This window comes from Amphiura filiformis, chromosome 12 (genome assembly GCF_039555335.1).
Source record: "Amphiura filiformis chromosome 12, Afil_fr2py, whole genome shotgun sequence".
NCBI classification, from domain to species: Eukaryota; Metazoa; Echinodermata; class Ophiuroidea; order Amphilepidida; family Amphiuridae; genus Amphiura; species Amphiura filiformis.
Window position 1 is genome coordinate 54,285,956 of NC_092639.1, and position 16,248 is coordinate 54,302,203.

The 16,248-nt window shown below is 35.7% G+C and overlaps 1 protein-coding gene across 1 annotated transcript; it reads right to left on the reverse strand.

Annotated features, from left to right (window-relative positions):
* Nucleotides 1–1,291: 1,291 nt before the first annotated feature.
* LOC140165428 (uncharacterized) lies at nucleotides 1,292–9,220 on the reverse strand. Its single transcript, XM_072188733.1, has 4 exons — nucleotides 9,015–9,220; nucleotides 4,517–4,580; nucleotides 3,851–3,990; nucleotides 1,292–2,329 (listed from the first exon to the last, which is right to left on the reverse strand). The coding sequence occupies exons 2-4, from the start codon at nucleotides 4,557–4,559 to the stop codon at nucleotides 2,108–2,110; spliced, it is 405 nt and encodes a 134-aa protein (XP_072044834.1). The 5' UTR covers nucleotides 4,560–4,580; nucleotides 9,015–9,220; the 3' UTR covers nucleotides 1,292–2,107.
* Between the last annotated feature and the right edge of the window lie 7,028 nt (nucleotides 9,221–16,248).

Below are 16,248 nucleotides of genomic sequence, written 5' to 3' on the forward strand. Positions count from 1 at the left end.
GTGATTCATTTTGAGAAAACTACGATCATCATGCGGAGGTTCCCTGCAACTTTTTTTCGTTTCACCGAAAGTTTAGCGGGAGTTTGGGAAAATTTCAAAACTAGAAGTTTCTGAAGTTTCAAGGATTGTGATCATCCTAAAGAAGAATAAGCTAAACCATATTCCTTATACAATATACTATAATTACATATACAAACAAAGGGTTTATTTTTATTCCTTAAATGTATGGAAGTATGAAAGATATTATATGCCTTTAATTCTAGAATTGAGACCAGTGTTGCCACATAACCTGCATAACGTCGATATAGCTCTACCAAAGATAATTGCTACACACAAAAAACTACGGGGTCAAATTTTGACCCCGAAAGGGTCATTTTTGACCCCGCTTACCAAGTCAACTATACACCGACTTAAGGGAGGTGTAATGAGCGAACCGTGGTTTGGATTCCAGAGGGAGGGTGTCTGTAAGAGGCACAGCCATCAGAAAATGAATAACTGAGATCGCGCGCCAAATAAACTTACTGCAGAAATTTTCCAAGTCTTTTAAAAAATAGGCATAGGTGGGAATCGAACCCGGCACCTTCCGGTTCTGAATCAACGGATAGTATCACTAAGCCAACTTTAATAAATAAATAAATAAATAATACAAAAAGAAATTATAAATTAGTTTTTCTAGGCCCTAACGTTGGAAAAATAAAGCAGCATAAGCAAAGTGACAGACGCACGGTTTCGAACAAGCGACGCCACAACGAACCACAACGCCTTAGACCGCTAGGCCATAGAGTCAAACAGTTTTTTCGAAGTCAAAGAAATGTATTAACCTTTAACGTTACGCAATATTGGCACATGACACGGGCACATGTCTGCGGGTAAAGATACTGCATGATAGAAAGGCGCATAAATAATCTAAGGGTCTATCCCTGAAGTTAATGGTCATTGACATGTAACCAATTCTTTGTATACCAGTGTATATACCAGCTACAGTCAACATATAAAAAGCAGTATATTATAGGCGTAGACACAATCATCAATGCGGGAAGTATAAAACTATAGTCGCCACTCGTGCACTTGTTTGAGTCCGCGGAAATTCCGAAAACAGCCTTCAACCCTGAAATCAGAGGTCGGTTTTGGGTTGTTACATGCAAATACAAACTAAATATATCATGAAAAAACCCACCAAGAGGACTACGAGACTTATTCAGAGCCAATCTACATTCTGTTATTTACAAAAGCCGAGATCAAAGTGAAATTATAAAAGGAGCAAGACCAGATATCAACGTTAAATCACGGTAAGCCTAAAATCGCATCGAAAACGCCAACATGCAGTCACAAAATTTATAATATTACTAAATCACCAAAACGAATTGTAACGTAGGTATGCAGAAAAGAGTTGTATTTTTAGCAATAACAAAGTAAGTGCAAAAAGATTTGTCTTTGGCATGTCGCTTTTTTGAAATATCACCAAAAATATCAAATTTTGGAAAAACGCCCTAAAATTTAAAACAAACACGAACCTTCCAAAATAAATATATATTAACACTCGGCGGCCCAGTCAGTACCTGTCGCTGTGATTTGGGTAACTCGTTGCTTCCCTTCTCCAGATACCTGTACTTCAAGGTCGCTCATATCCCACGCCTTAAAAGGGTCAAATTTGACTCCGGTGAGCTAGTGAAAAATTTGACCCAAATTGTGGTTAAAAATGACTATATTTAGGGTCAAAAAATGATTTGACCCTAATATAGTCAGTTGAAAAATAACCCTATCAGTGTCAAAAAATGACTATATTCAGGGGTCACAATTAGAAAATGACCCCCAAAGTGGTTGGAATGTCTTCATTCAGGGGTCCCGATTAGAAAATAACCCCGGAACGTGGGTTGAAAAATGATTGTATTTGGGGTCATTTAAATATGACCCTTTTAAGGGTCAATTTAAAATGATGCTTAACAACAGAAAATGACCCCGACCGTAGTTGGATTTAACCACGAATAACCCGTAAAAGGGTTGATATTTTGACCCCGTCGTTTTAAGTGTGTACATATCAGATAATCAAATTTCCCGACGACTGTGTCCTTGTTTTTCCGAAAGCAAGTCTCAATTTTTAATTTGCCTACGACCTGTTTACAACGACAATCATGAACACTGACGATATAAGAGCAAGTATGCTAACAATGACGGATGACCCAGCGTTGCACAGATCATCATCGGAACAACAGAATTCACAGGCGTAGATAGAGAATGCTCCTTGACACCCAGTGTTGTCACAACTCGCTTCATCAACACATCGACGATCCATCGAAGTAACCGATCCAGCAAGTTTGTCATACTTTTTCTGTAAAGGAAAATGCATAAATATATCAGTAACTGAAAATATGATGTAAGTAATAAATGAATAAATAATAAATAAAGCATAAATAGATAATCAATAAATCAATAAATATTAAATAAATGAAGAACCCGTGTTTATATATAATTTACTATCTACTGAAGATAGCGCTATGTATAATTAGTTTTATACTGAAAATAGCACCATGGAACTGTGTATTATATAATTTTCTATCTACCAAACATAGAACTCTGTGTATTACAAAGTTTGCTATCTACTGAAGAAAGCACTGTTGTACATTATATAATTTGCTATTTACTGAAAATAGCACTACATGTATTGCATAATTGCTGTCTTCCTAAGAAAGCACATGTGTATTATATAATTTGATATTTACCTATGACAGCATTATGTTATGTGTATTACACATTTACTATATCTACTGAAAACAGCACCATATGTATTGCATTATTGCTGTCTTCCGAAGATAGCAATGTGTATCACACACTTTATTTTATACTGAAAATAACACCGTGCTAGCACTATGTGTATTATATAATTTGCTCTCTACCGAAGAGAGCACTGTGTTACAAATTTGCTATTTTCTGAAGAAAGCACTTACCGTACGTGTATACATAATTTGATATTTACCTAAGACAGCATTATGTTATGTGTATTACACATTTACTACGGTATATCTACTGAAAATAGCACCATATGTATTGCATAATTGCTGTCTTCCGAAGAAAGCACATGTGTATTACACATTTTGCTGTCTTCCGAAGATAGCAATGCGTATTACACATTTTGCTGTCTTCCGAAGATAGCATTGTGTATTACACATTTTGCTGTCTACCGAAGATAGCAATGTGTATTACACATTTTGCTGTCTTCCGAAGAAAGCAATGTGTATTACACATTTTGCTGTCTTCCGAAGATAGCATTGTGTATTACACATTTTGCTGTCTTCCGAAGATAGCATTGTGCATTGCACATTATTTTATACTGAAAATAATATCATGATAGCACTATGATTATTTCCTATCTACCAAGGATACCTTAGCACGGTGTGCACCATTGTTTACTACATTTGCTGACTGATATAAAGGTAGCACATTATGTGTAGTAGCGTATCCATGGTATACAGCCCTTTTTAAATGGGTGCACCCCCGGATATCAAAATTAAGAGAATAAAAAGTTGGAGGAAAAGAGAGAAGAAACGCCTGTATGCATGCAATTTTTACGAAATTAATCTCATATTTGACCATTTCATCTTTTAAAAAAGCAAATTTAGGCGCGCTTCGAGCGAATTTATACCAATTTGAACCAGATTTGAGCATTTAAGCTTCAATATGTTATATTTACACGTTTCGTGATCATTTTCTTAGCTCACCAATTAATTCGCGCCCCCGGTTGCTGAAGTTCTGTATACGCGCCTGATTTGTGTGTGTTGCATAAAGTGCAACTTTCAAATTCGAGTTTTCACACCATTCGGGCATATTACGGATTCAAAAGAGAATCACATACCTGACACACTTGTCCAGAAGAGCATGTTTCTTGAGTATAATTGTTGGCGTCTGTGTCCCATCCGGAGTTCAAACAAGTATTGTCTGTTAAGACAAGGTCGTGGTGACAATTGTAACAATCAAGGGCTTGAGTAGTAGCAACTGAAAATAAAATAGGGGAATAATTAAATATTTTAAATTTACAAAACCAAAATCCCCCGGTGTACACTCCCATCGCAGAGATCACGCGTATAATATTGGGATGTTAGACCCACTAATATGTTATCATCGCAGTCACCCAATGACCCCATGATGTTAACGTTTCCAAGCTTAAATGGCAACTTAAATGGCAACTTAAATGGCAACTTCCATCTGGTTTTATGGCTTGTTTTTAAACTTTCTAAATTCAAATCAATAATCTGACTGTTTTGACTACAACGACCCATCTTTTGCAAGAATTAAATTTAAATACCAAAGTCCATCAATCATCCCATTTTACCTAAAGGTTCCATTTTTTTAAATACCTTTTTATCATCGAATGACCTTAATTTAGTCCTAATGTAAATTCGCAGCTTTAATACACCTGTATCGGTTTCATTATTGGTAGTTCCCCATCCGCGGTAAAATTACGAGATTTCATGAGTCGTGCATTTCCTTTCTATCTTATACTTCTCAATCTTGTTCTTACCTCCGCACGCCAAGACAACTAATGCAAGGAGTAATGTATTCATGTTGATAAAAGTTGATATTATCTGTAAACATAAATAAACAAAAATCGCATGATAATTACACGGTATCATTGGGCATTTTTAATACAGCAGGCCTTGCCGTCTAGATTTTAAAGGCGAGTGGTCAATCACTCGCTAGCATGATGTTAGGCGAGGGTCGAATCACTCTATACATTTTAATCGAATCACTCGCTAGGTCTGAAAAATTATTCATATACTAATATGAAACAATATTACACACTGTTCACAGAGCTTCACAACCTTTTTTTCGTATCCAGGGTTTAAGGCTAACTTATTACGCGGTAGATCGGATACAGGATAGGCCTACACTTAAGTGCTGAAACTTGCATGTAAATTGATATTGGATTCAATTTAATTTTGGGCGATTCGCAGCGAGCGATATTTAGTGTCTTTGGCGAGTTTAAAATCGCTCGCTAGAAATTGAGTTTGGGCGAGCGGTGGCGAGCGAGAGCGATCGCTCGCCTCAAACGGCATGGCCTGATACAGGGTGTCCCATAAAAAATTACCGAGTGAATACAATTGAACGTAAGTCGAGAACTAGACATCAAAATCCAAACATTTAAAATGTAACGCATAGCCTATTTTATTGTGGATCACATATGAAAATTTTATTTGATTTGGTTGACTGGTTGCGAAGAAATTAACGATTACATAATCAGTCCAAGAGAACGCCAAATATGGATCAGGAGTATTACCAGGGCCGTGACACTCGTATTCAATCCCTGTACAAAAAGTGAAGTCACTTTACGGCAGTTTGATTGACATATCGGCAGTTTGAGTGACGGTTGCTAAGGAGTTTGGTACCAAACTCGGTACCAAAGTAGTTGATTGACAGTTTTGGTAGTTTGGTACCCTAAATTATGTTGATTGACAGTTTTGGGGAGTTTGGTACCCTAAATTTGTCCAAGATGGCGCCCATCGACTGCCAATTATTCGGACCCTTTCCAGCAAAAATACAGCTTATTTAGCCCGTCTCGTCATGGGGTCCTCGGTTATAATATTTTCCTAGTATATTGAGCTAACTCCTCAGCTATTTGGTTTTTCACGATATGATAGTAATGGAAAGATTCGACCAAATGTTCGCCGTTTTTCGCCATTTAATTTTTTTTTAAACGATGACGTAAACATTGCATCATCTCTTCCACAGGTAATACACTCCTACACGTACATGGTACTATGCCATCACATTATGCATTATCGCGCATAGGCCGAATGACTGACTTCATTTGCGCAAACGAGTGGCTTATCCTATAGTATATTAGTACTCGAGAATCCTTGGTATTACATATTCTATTACCCCCACTACCCATTATTCAAAATCGCGCACTGTGATTTGTTGAAACTTGTCACGTGACAGACCATTAATTAGCGATAAAGTGTCAAGGGCAACGAAATTTATGTTCTTCTATCATCACAGCGCACAGCACAGCGCACAGCACACCTGTTGATGTAGGGGAGAATGGAATGTCAGGGGTGTGTTATTGTATGCGCATACCTGCTTAGGGAGAATGGAATGTTAGGTTGTGTTATTGGAATGTGCATACGCTTTGGCTACGCGTATGCGCTCCACCTAGAGGTAAACAACATGAAGTATTTGGGCAAAAAATTTGATATTTTCTCTTTAAATCACATTATATTGTGGTAATAGAATAGAAATAAAGGGTGCAGCATTATCCTTTACACGCAAATAATGTGTCCTCGGCAGTAAAAACGTTTAAATAATGGGTTCGGCTGCGCCTCGCCCATTATTTACGTTTTTACTGCCTCGGACACATTATTTTCGTGTAAAGGATCATGCATTACCCTTTATTTCTTAAATAATACCCTGCTATGACAATAGCTGCACTAGGTTAATCGTATAATCTCCTTAGGTGGTTAGCATGGCTGGGCCAGGAAATCCACAAGGTCAGGCAATGTATGTACATCATGTATTCGGTACATGTTCCATATCTTTTACAATGGGTGATAAATTTCTGGTTTGTTTTATTTCAAAACGCAACATTCGATATTCTAAAGCTTGGTCCAAATCCAAGAGAAGAACCAACTCTAGTAATTTATGTGGTTTCAAATTATATCAGACGTTGCCTTTTTGATAGAAATGGTGTTTGTTGATGTGCACAGTTTCCCATTAGATCATAACATGCTGTTGTACATCCAAGGTCAAAGGTCTTTTAATCCATATTTGGCGTTGTTCTGGGACTGATAATGCAGGCATCAATGCAGTTCATTCCAAGTTTGATCAAAAGCGCTTTTTTTCATACTCGCTCATCGCTTCCTAAAGTTTGTATATCTCATTAAATTTAGTCCACATTATCTATTTTAAAAATCGATGGTGTTATATTAGTCATGCTTTCACTGAAGATGAACATCAGTTTGTCCGAGAAAACTTGAATTGGACTGAAGCTTTCCATCTTTAATTCTTTAGGTTGTGCAAATATTTTATATTTTAACTTTCCGAAGAACATTTGAGCCAAGAATGACAATGATCAAGCGCTTACAGCTTTTCGTGTGATTATTGATAACAGCTCTGCGTGTGATTATTGATAACATGCAACATTAATGTTGAAGTTTTAAAAGATGTTGCATTACAATTTCTTGAAAATATTCCAAAAACGTTAATGTGGAATTCTTTATGCAATAGTAATCTGTATGCAACATTTATATCAACATTAACGAAAAAAATATTTAATATCGTGTAGGTTTTCAAATTTGAACAAAACCTAATAAATGTTTTGCAAGAAACATATGTGATGCGATCAAGCAAAATCAGTCGGAACTCGGCAATAATAAATTTTCAGTTTCCTATAGGATTGTAAAAAGTATTTATAAAGCTGGATTTTGCAGAAAATCCCATTGAAATTGAACAACCAGTTCCAAAGATATGAGCAATTAAAGAGTTTCCAAAACAATAGGAAACAAAAGGAAAAATTTCCTTTGTTTGGCTATATCTCAAAATCAATATTTCCGAGTTCCGACTGATTTGGCTTGATCGCATCACATATTGTTTAAAAATGAAAGATAATACGTGGATAATGGGATAAATAGTGACCAGCTCCCATGACCAAAACAAGTAACCTCGCAAGATAGGCCTACTGATGTTGTTTTATTATTTTCCCGATTTGGAAGAAGTTATACTAAGACTCTTTATAGAGGTAGAATTGACACCTTATTTGCTTTTGTACCACGTAGGCCTATACTTTTAAAATGATGAAGGGTTTGCTAGGGTCTGTATTTGGAGTGCAAATGTAGCTATATTTTAAATAGGCCGAGTAAAAAACCAAACAAACAGCGTCCCCTCCCGAATCCCGCTTCCTTCTTTGAAGATTCTTAAATTTTAAACAAAACATCAAAAACAATGCAACTTTTATCATTTCGATTTATTTTTGCCAAAGGAACAATTTGAGACCAGTTAGGTAAAAATTGGACCATATTTAATTGTAAATGCCCGTGGGCCCAAAAATTTGACCTTTGACCTTTTTGTATATAATTCAAGAACTAGAAGTCGGAGATTGGTCAAACTATACTTTTTCTGAATCCTTAGGATGAGAGCAATTCATTGGCATGATCGTTTACAAGATTGGATCAACTTTGAAATATCACCCCTGCGTTAGCGGCCATTACTAGTTTGGATTTATGCAAATTAGGCACTGTTCCACTACTTGGATTTGTGGGGACTTTTGATGTGTTATTAAAAATGCTTTTTTGAAATAAATGGTGATTAAATGGATTCTGTTGCAATTAGTGGTGGGTTAACCCCATTTTTCTTAAATTGACTAGCCTAAAAGCTTATTTTCCAAAACGTCCGTTGATTCGGACCTTGAATTTATTTACATGGATAATAATAGGCCACTGCGTTGCAAACGTTATATCGTCTGAGGTTTATTATGGTATAAAAAATTTTTTGGAGTATGTAGGCAGGGGGGTAAGGTTGTGGCCCTTTAAATGTCGTCAAAGCATAGATCATCTAAATTCTTTAAAGATGAAATATGTGGGATCCTCAAATGGCACTAAAGGTATGGCTATAGGTCTATCAAAAACAGCCGGAAATTCCAGAAGTATCAAAATAAAAAATAAAAGCTTCAAGCAACTTTAAAATATTAAAAATACCTTTCGTATTGAACTTTTCCACCAGAACACCGAAAAAATTTCTTTTTAGGGAAAAAATGTATATCTTCAATATCAAAGGTCAAAATTTTCAATTGATCGTCGGCTTTTCACCCCAGCTACATACACTTTAAGTACATACTAAATTTAGAAAGTTTACTTCGAGGACTGTTAAATATCCCATCAAACTTTAAGAATTTGTCATAAAATTTGTATTACCGGTATATTGCGAATTCCAAAAAAATCAAATTCGATATGACTGGTGTGCTCTCAGCTCTCACAAAAAATACTGCCCAAACGTTAACATGGTTAATATCCTATTTCTTAACTTACCTTTAAAGACAGTTCAGTGGAGAATGAATGTTATTAAATCGTTTGCATCCAGTAAGTCGTTGGTGTTTGCAGGCCTATATATTATTTTCCAGTGTCCTGACCTTTTCTCTTCTTTTATACTATAGGCCGTAAGTCTCTTGCATATCCGATGTAGCCTACAGAAGATGGTCGAACCACTGAACTTGTGTCGGCGAGTCTGTCTTAGTTTCAGGCAATTGAATGAAGTAATTAAGTTTTGTTAAAAAGGCGATACCAACTTGAGTCAATAAATTGATTTACTTGTTAAATCTACGTTGCTCTGACGCTTTCACTGGTATCCAAGGATTACATCACTATTGCTAGCTCGATTGATTGGGTAAACATGCAGTGATTTATACAAATATGGAAACAAACTAAAAGTTCGATGACGTTAAAAACGAAAGTCCTTTCGTTAGGAGGCCGACACTCCCTCCTCTCTCTGAACTAAGTATGTCGAAAATTCAAACCCGAAAAATCACATTTGACTAGTTTTTTACAAACTATTGGGACTTTTTGACCCCCTAAATGAAAGGATTTTCGTTTTAAGGGCTTCATTGAACTTTTGCTTTCATTGAACTTTTGCTTTGTATCAGATCTCTCAAGGCGAGTTAGAGGGGAGTGAGACCTTGTAGTGTTTGCACTCAAATATTAAGGCAAATAAACCCGACACACGTGAGGAATGTTATGGATTATATAATAGAGATCCCAAGGTTTGATGTCAGGGTGTCATGTCTATCCCATGCACATGAGGGGTGGGGGTGCACAAGCCAAAATTTTCGTTTTGATATATTATTGGCCTGAACTCAAGAACTCCAAAACCTATGGAAACATAAATGCGATTATTGCTTTCCTTGAAATCTACTACCAGATTAATCCTTTTTAGTATATTATTTATTTAGGTGTACACGGCCGTCTTTTAGTAAAATGGCTAAGGCCACGTTATTTAAAACGCGAGTCTCAAAGCTTGTGAGAAATTGAAAACCTAATGCGGAATTATTTACATTGTGACAAGCATTGTCTCATGCCCCACAAAATACTGCGCAAACTTCGCTATCAGAGCCCTTAAGGGGTGAGGTATGAACGTTTGGACAGTATTTATTGTGGGACATTAGAGCACATCAGACATATCGAATTGCATTCTGAATACGAAAAATGTCCTTCTGATATCAAATAATTTAGATTTTTTGAAATTCGCAATGTAATACACATTAAATTGATATTTTTGATATTAAACAGTACTCGAAGTAAACTTTATAAATCTGATGATTTATACTTAAAGTGTATGTAGGTGGGATGAAAAGCGAACGATCAATTGAAAATTTTGACCTTTCATATTGAAGATATGGATTTTTTCCCCAAAACACCAAAAAAATTAGGTCTTTTTGGGAAAAAAATCCATATCTTCAATATGAAAGGTTAAAATTTTCAATTGATCGTCGGCTTTTCCTCCCAGCTACATACACTTTAAGAATATGTCATTAGATTTATAAAATTTACTTCGAGGACTGTTATATATCAAAAAGTGAAAAATATCAAATTTTAGTAATTTGTCATAAAATTTGTATTATATTGTGAATTTCAAAAAATGAAAATTATTTGATATCAGAAAGACATTCTTCGTATTCAGAATGCAATTCGATATGTCTGATGTCCCACAAAAATACTGTCGAAACGCTCATTCCAGATCCCTTAACAAGAAAAAAAAAATCTTGATTTTCAAAGAGGATTTTACTAATGCACGCGGCAGCTTTGAGACTCGGGTTAAGGTGGTACTACAGTGCACCCCCTGATAAATTTTGTGACTAATTTTGCATTTTTCTCAAAAAATAACTACACACTGGTAACAAAAGTTATGCATATTATCGGGGCATGGAATCCAAATACTACACTGAAATTTCAGTGATTCAAGACAAGTGGTTCATTATTATATGAAGAAATGAGGTACATTCTAGCGGTAGCTCTTTTCTTATCATAAATAACATACCGCTTGTCTTGAGTCACTGTAATTCCAGTGTAGTAACTGATTCTTTGCTCCTATAATATACATAACGTTTGTTACCAGTGTGTTATTATTTTTTGAGAAAAATGCAAAAATAGTCTCAAATTTATCAAGGGGTGTAGTACCACCTTAAGGTGGCCTAAAACTGGAAAATATGGCTCTTTGTCATCCCACACGCCTTTTTAAACAACAGTTTAATAATACAGTGACTAAATAGTGACTTCAACTTATTTTATAACTTTTTTTTATTTTCAATGTTATCAACAATTTATGTAACAAGTGACAGTATTAATTATGATACAATACAAAAAAAACATCACATCTACTTGGTATCAAAAACAATGGGGAAAACACAAGACAGGCATGTCAACAATTCATTAAGATACGCTACACATTCACATAATAATACAAAACGGTTATCACATTACAACTTGTAATATGTTAAACTGTGTTGGGCTCTTCCAATTGAAAACCATACATGCTATGGAAGACACAACCTTAATCTTCCACACAGGGGGTGTGAATGTCAATTGGGGGAGTGTGAATGTCAATTGGGGTTACCTGAATGAGAGACTCCCATTTGACTCCACACTCCCTATGTGGAAGATTCAGGTTGTGTCTGCCATAGGGGGTGTATGAATTTCAACTGGAATAGCCCATTTATCTTGGGAATACACCATAGTGGGAATGGTTTCAAATACTCACCATCTGTGTCTGCATGGGGCTAATTTTCCCAGCTCATTTTCACCAAACAAGTGAAAATTTCAGTTTTCAAGATGTCAAACTCAATAAAAGTTCAAACATCATGATAAATGTGTGCAAGAATGATAAAAAGTAGTTTGTTGATGCTATTTTAAATTGTGTGAGACACATTTTGAAGACAAACTTTGGTGCACGGTAGTCAAATTCAGCAACTTCCTTTTTCACTTTTTTAAGAAGTACTTAATTATTTGAAAACTAGAAGTTTTATACAAGTAAATATTTGTTCTAATATGATAACACAAATAGTAAAGCAGCATAATAACAAACAAGTATATTCATCAATCATCATAGAGTCCACAATGGCATACCAGCTAGGGGGAAAGTTGGCCCCAGCTCACAGAGGAAATGCCTTTTTTAACGAACCAAAATTAACTTCATTTTGTGTCATTTTAGCATAAAACATTCTGGGGGTATTTCAAGGAGCGCTTCAGCAGGACAATTTTGAAACATTTTCACCTTGGACAACACTGGCAGTGTTGGGGCATCATCATACTACACAAGGTGTATGTGGACAAGTTTTAACAGTCCAAGTGCGACACAGATGGATGTATTAGAAACACATATTGAATAGGTAGCTTTCTATATCCCTCTATGGTATATAAGTCCCAGGTTTAACTGATACAGTTAAGCAAATCAAGGTGAACCTTGTATATTACAGTACTCCACACAACTCCTCATACACCCATCTCATTTGTTCTATTAGTAAATTGTTACGATTCTGGCCAATCTGGTACTCGGATAAAACAGTCTGAATGCTTCTCCTGTCCGTTTGCTGTGGGGCATGATAAGTGTTCCTGACCAATTGTGTTGTCAACTCTTAAACAGAGTTTAAACAACTTTCTTAAACAGAGCTTAAACAACTTTTACCCCATCAGAAAAAAACATTACACCAAAGATTTATCCTTCATGTAAAACTGTATAAAATTAGCTGTATACGCTGGCGAAGTTACGTAATAATCGGATTAACTACCGTAGCAATAGGTGAATACAATTTTTGAACATACCGCGCTGCACTGATACGTTCACGCGGTACCTCTGCATTGAACCATATCATGCTGATCACTTGCACGGCACCTGTAAGTTTAGTATCTTTGAAAAGACCAGTATTGTATTCAATCTATGATTGCAGACATACACAGGTGATGAGTGTATCCTGCTTGTAGTGCAGCGCGATATGTTCAAAATTGTTTTCACATATTGCTATGGTAATTAATCCGATTAATTACGTAACTTCGCCAGCGTATAGATTACAATGGGGATTAGGAGCATTATTCTGTGCTCTTATGTTAATCGGTGTACACAAAGGATACACCCTGGCACACAAAGCAAGTTTCTTGCCAAAACGCAAAACGTTATCTTTTTTTTGGAAGTCAAGTGTAACCCAAATGACTTGTCTGATCACAAACACACACCCCTGTTTACATGTTTTAGGTCATACATTGTTTACAGTGCATTTATTGAGTGCAACTCCTAGGGCATTTTAACCATGGTGTTCTTCAGAACTATATACCTTCACATTTTCATTCTTAACAAGCATGTTCCTACAGCAACAGGTCAACTATTTCAAATTACACTACAGCATAAATTTGGTAACAAATTCATACTAAAGTCTTATTCAGATTTCCTTTGACAGCTTAACCATCGCGTATACGTGCGCGACGTCAAGCGTGTGCATTGGACCTTGTGCAAATAAAACACGCTGGACGGCTAGCAGTACGCTTAATTTGTAAAAGGAAATCTGAATAAAACTTTAATAATCCATCAGAAATGTGCTTAATTGAAGACAGCTTAAACAATATTTACTCAATCCACCACTCCTCATGTTTTTTGTTATTGAAACCACAACTTGAAGAGATGATTTGTGCGTTTTTCAACTGGCATAGGGAATGCGCTTCATTGTATCTTATCTGGATGGGAGCACTTCAAGTGTACGGCAAACATCAATCTAGACCTCAACACATCAGTGATACCTAGTAAGATAACTCTTAGCCTTGACATTGGGCCAAAAAAAAGTTGTTTGTTTGTCCTCCACCGCCCGCTCCTCAGATTGAGGCCTGACCAATTTTTTTTTTTCAATTTTTTTTTTTTTAATAAAATAATAAAATTCAATTTTTTTTTCGATTTAGAGTATCTCTGGACCTGCTAAGATCTTTCATGGTTGAAAAAAAGCCCCCAAAAAACATTCAATATACAAAGTTATAACTTCATGTCATAGTATATTATTTTTAGTGACTTCAAAATACATTGGATTTGAAATCATTAAAAGACTATGACATGAACACAAATTTTAACTTTAACTGCATATTAAAGAAACAAAATGTTGGGTTTTTAAGTCACCATGAATGATTGTAGCATTTAGCTCTAGCAAGGTCCAGGAATACGCCAAATCCGAAAAAAAAATAAAAAATCCGCACGTCCTCTTTCAAAGCTGTGGAGGACAACCAAAGAATTTTTTTTGGGGGGCCTTAACAACATAAAAAATAAAATATTTCCCCAAGCATGTGAGTAAGGGATCATAATACAATTGCGACTTTATTTCCAAAATTTAATGAAAAACATTACATTTTGGGCAAATATTGCTCTGTTGACAAACAACCATCAAAGTCAGGTGGTGGGCGTTGTGCATTCTCTAAATTCAGTAAATTTCCATCGTCAACCGTGTAATTGAATGGGATTATTTTGAAATTCTAAAACCCTTGAAATATCACAAACAAATAGGCCTATGTTAATAAATAATATAAATACCAGCTAAAACCGTTGAGGTTCAATAATGAATCCCACAAAACTAACCGAGTATATGGAAAATACCATATGGCCGAGCGGTTTTGCCGGCTCTCTCCGACCATCATGCCACTGGCCGCCTGATCAAAGTTTAAACACAGGAGTGGTGGACCGAGCAACTTTCAGAAGAGCACATTTCAATTATTACCATTTCAAATTCATCAACATAATTAATCATCATACTATCTATTAATCTATAATACTCTAAAAGAACAGTTGAAACTTAAATAAACTATATTTTCTAAATCTTGGGAAAATATTACCTTTTTTAAAGGTTCATTCATATCTAGTCACTGAAAGGGCATTTTACTTTTATATTTTATTTTTAGGTTGGCCTTTAGTGCCTGCTTCAACAAAATAAGCATTAAGTGGACAAAAATAACTTGTTAGAAATGCTTATTTAACAAGCTTTAAAAGCATGTCAAACATGTTATTGCTGCTCTTGTTTTGGTCTTCAAAATTCGATATCTCCTCAAACAAATCCTTTATTTCCTATTGAAATTTACTATGCTGAATGGACTGTATCTTCTTAAAGGGCCTTGGCGACTTAAACTTATTGTATTGTAAAGAGTTGTAAATTTGAGCGACAGGTCTTTAAGTAGTCAACTGACTTACATTTTAAACATTATTTTTGGACAACAGTCACACAAGTAGGAATGAGCATAACTATTTTCATTGGGCAACATCAAATTGTGAGCCTAACTCAAAGCGCTGGCGTACACGCACAATTGTGAGCCTAACTCAAAGCGCTGGCGTACACACACAATTCGTTTAAAGATGCCAAATAGATGCACATGCGACACAGGTGCCTCAAGGTGTTGACGTCTCATCAAGAAGAAAAATAGTAGGCCTATATGATGTTACAAATGCAGGTAAGTAATCATTTAGTTCATTAGTGTCTGCATATATCCATTCATTACAGTAAATCAATGGGTCTGCGGTACATAGATGGATCTCCGATATTGCATGCAAAAATGCATGTGATATGCATTAAGGTTATTTATGCATGGGGCATGTGTTTATGCACTTCAACGTGACATGTACTGTGCACGGATTGAAGTCATGCATATCACAATATCATTCACAGCTACTTTGGAGATATATCTTTCTGTCGCTTAGCCATCCAAATGTCCCTACTGCGACAGGTGTATTATGAAACAAAAATTCAAAGCTATTATATTCCAGATAAACTTGCATTAAAGATAATGCAAGTTTATGATTATACATGACATGAGGTATTATATATGAGATAAGAAAATCAGCATTAGGCAAAAACAAATAGTTTGCTTGTCGTTCACCAACCGACCTTATTTTGAAAATCAAGGAAAAAGTTTAACTGTATAAAAAGATAACAGACCTTAATTTGGAAAATGACAGTAAAAGTTGCTTTTTCTCTCAGAATTTTAACATCCTGAATTATACACACAAAGAAGTTTCTTTAAACCAGGTGTGGACTGTAGAGGACAATCAAACAATATTTTTTCCCTTATAAATGCCAACCCAAATACTCACTCAAACCTTAAGGGCTGGGGTATGAACGTTTGGACAGTATTTATTGTGGGACATTAGAGCACATCAGACATATCAAATTGCATTCTGAATACGAAGAATGTCCTTCTGATGTCAAATAGTTTAGATTTTTTGAAATTAGCAATGTAAGACACTTTTTTTAGT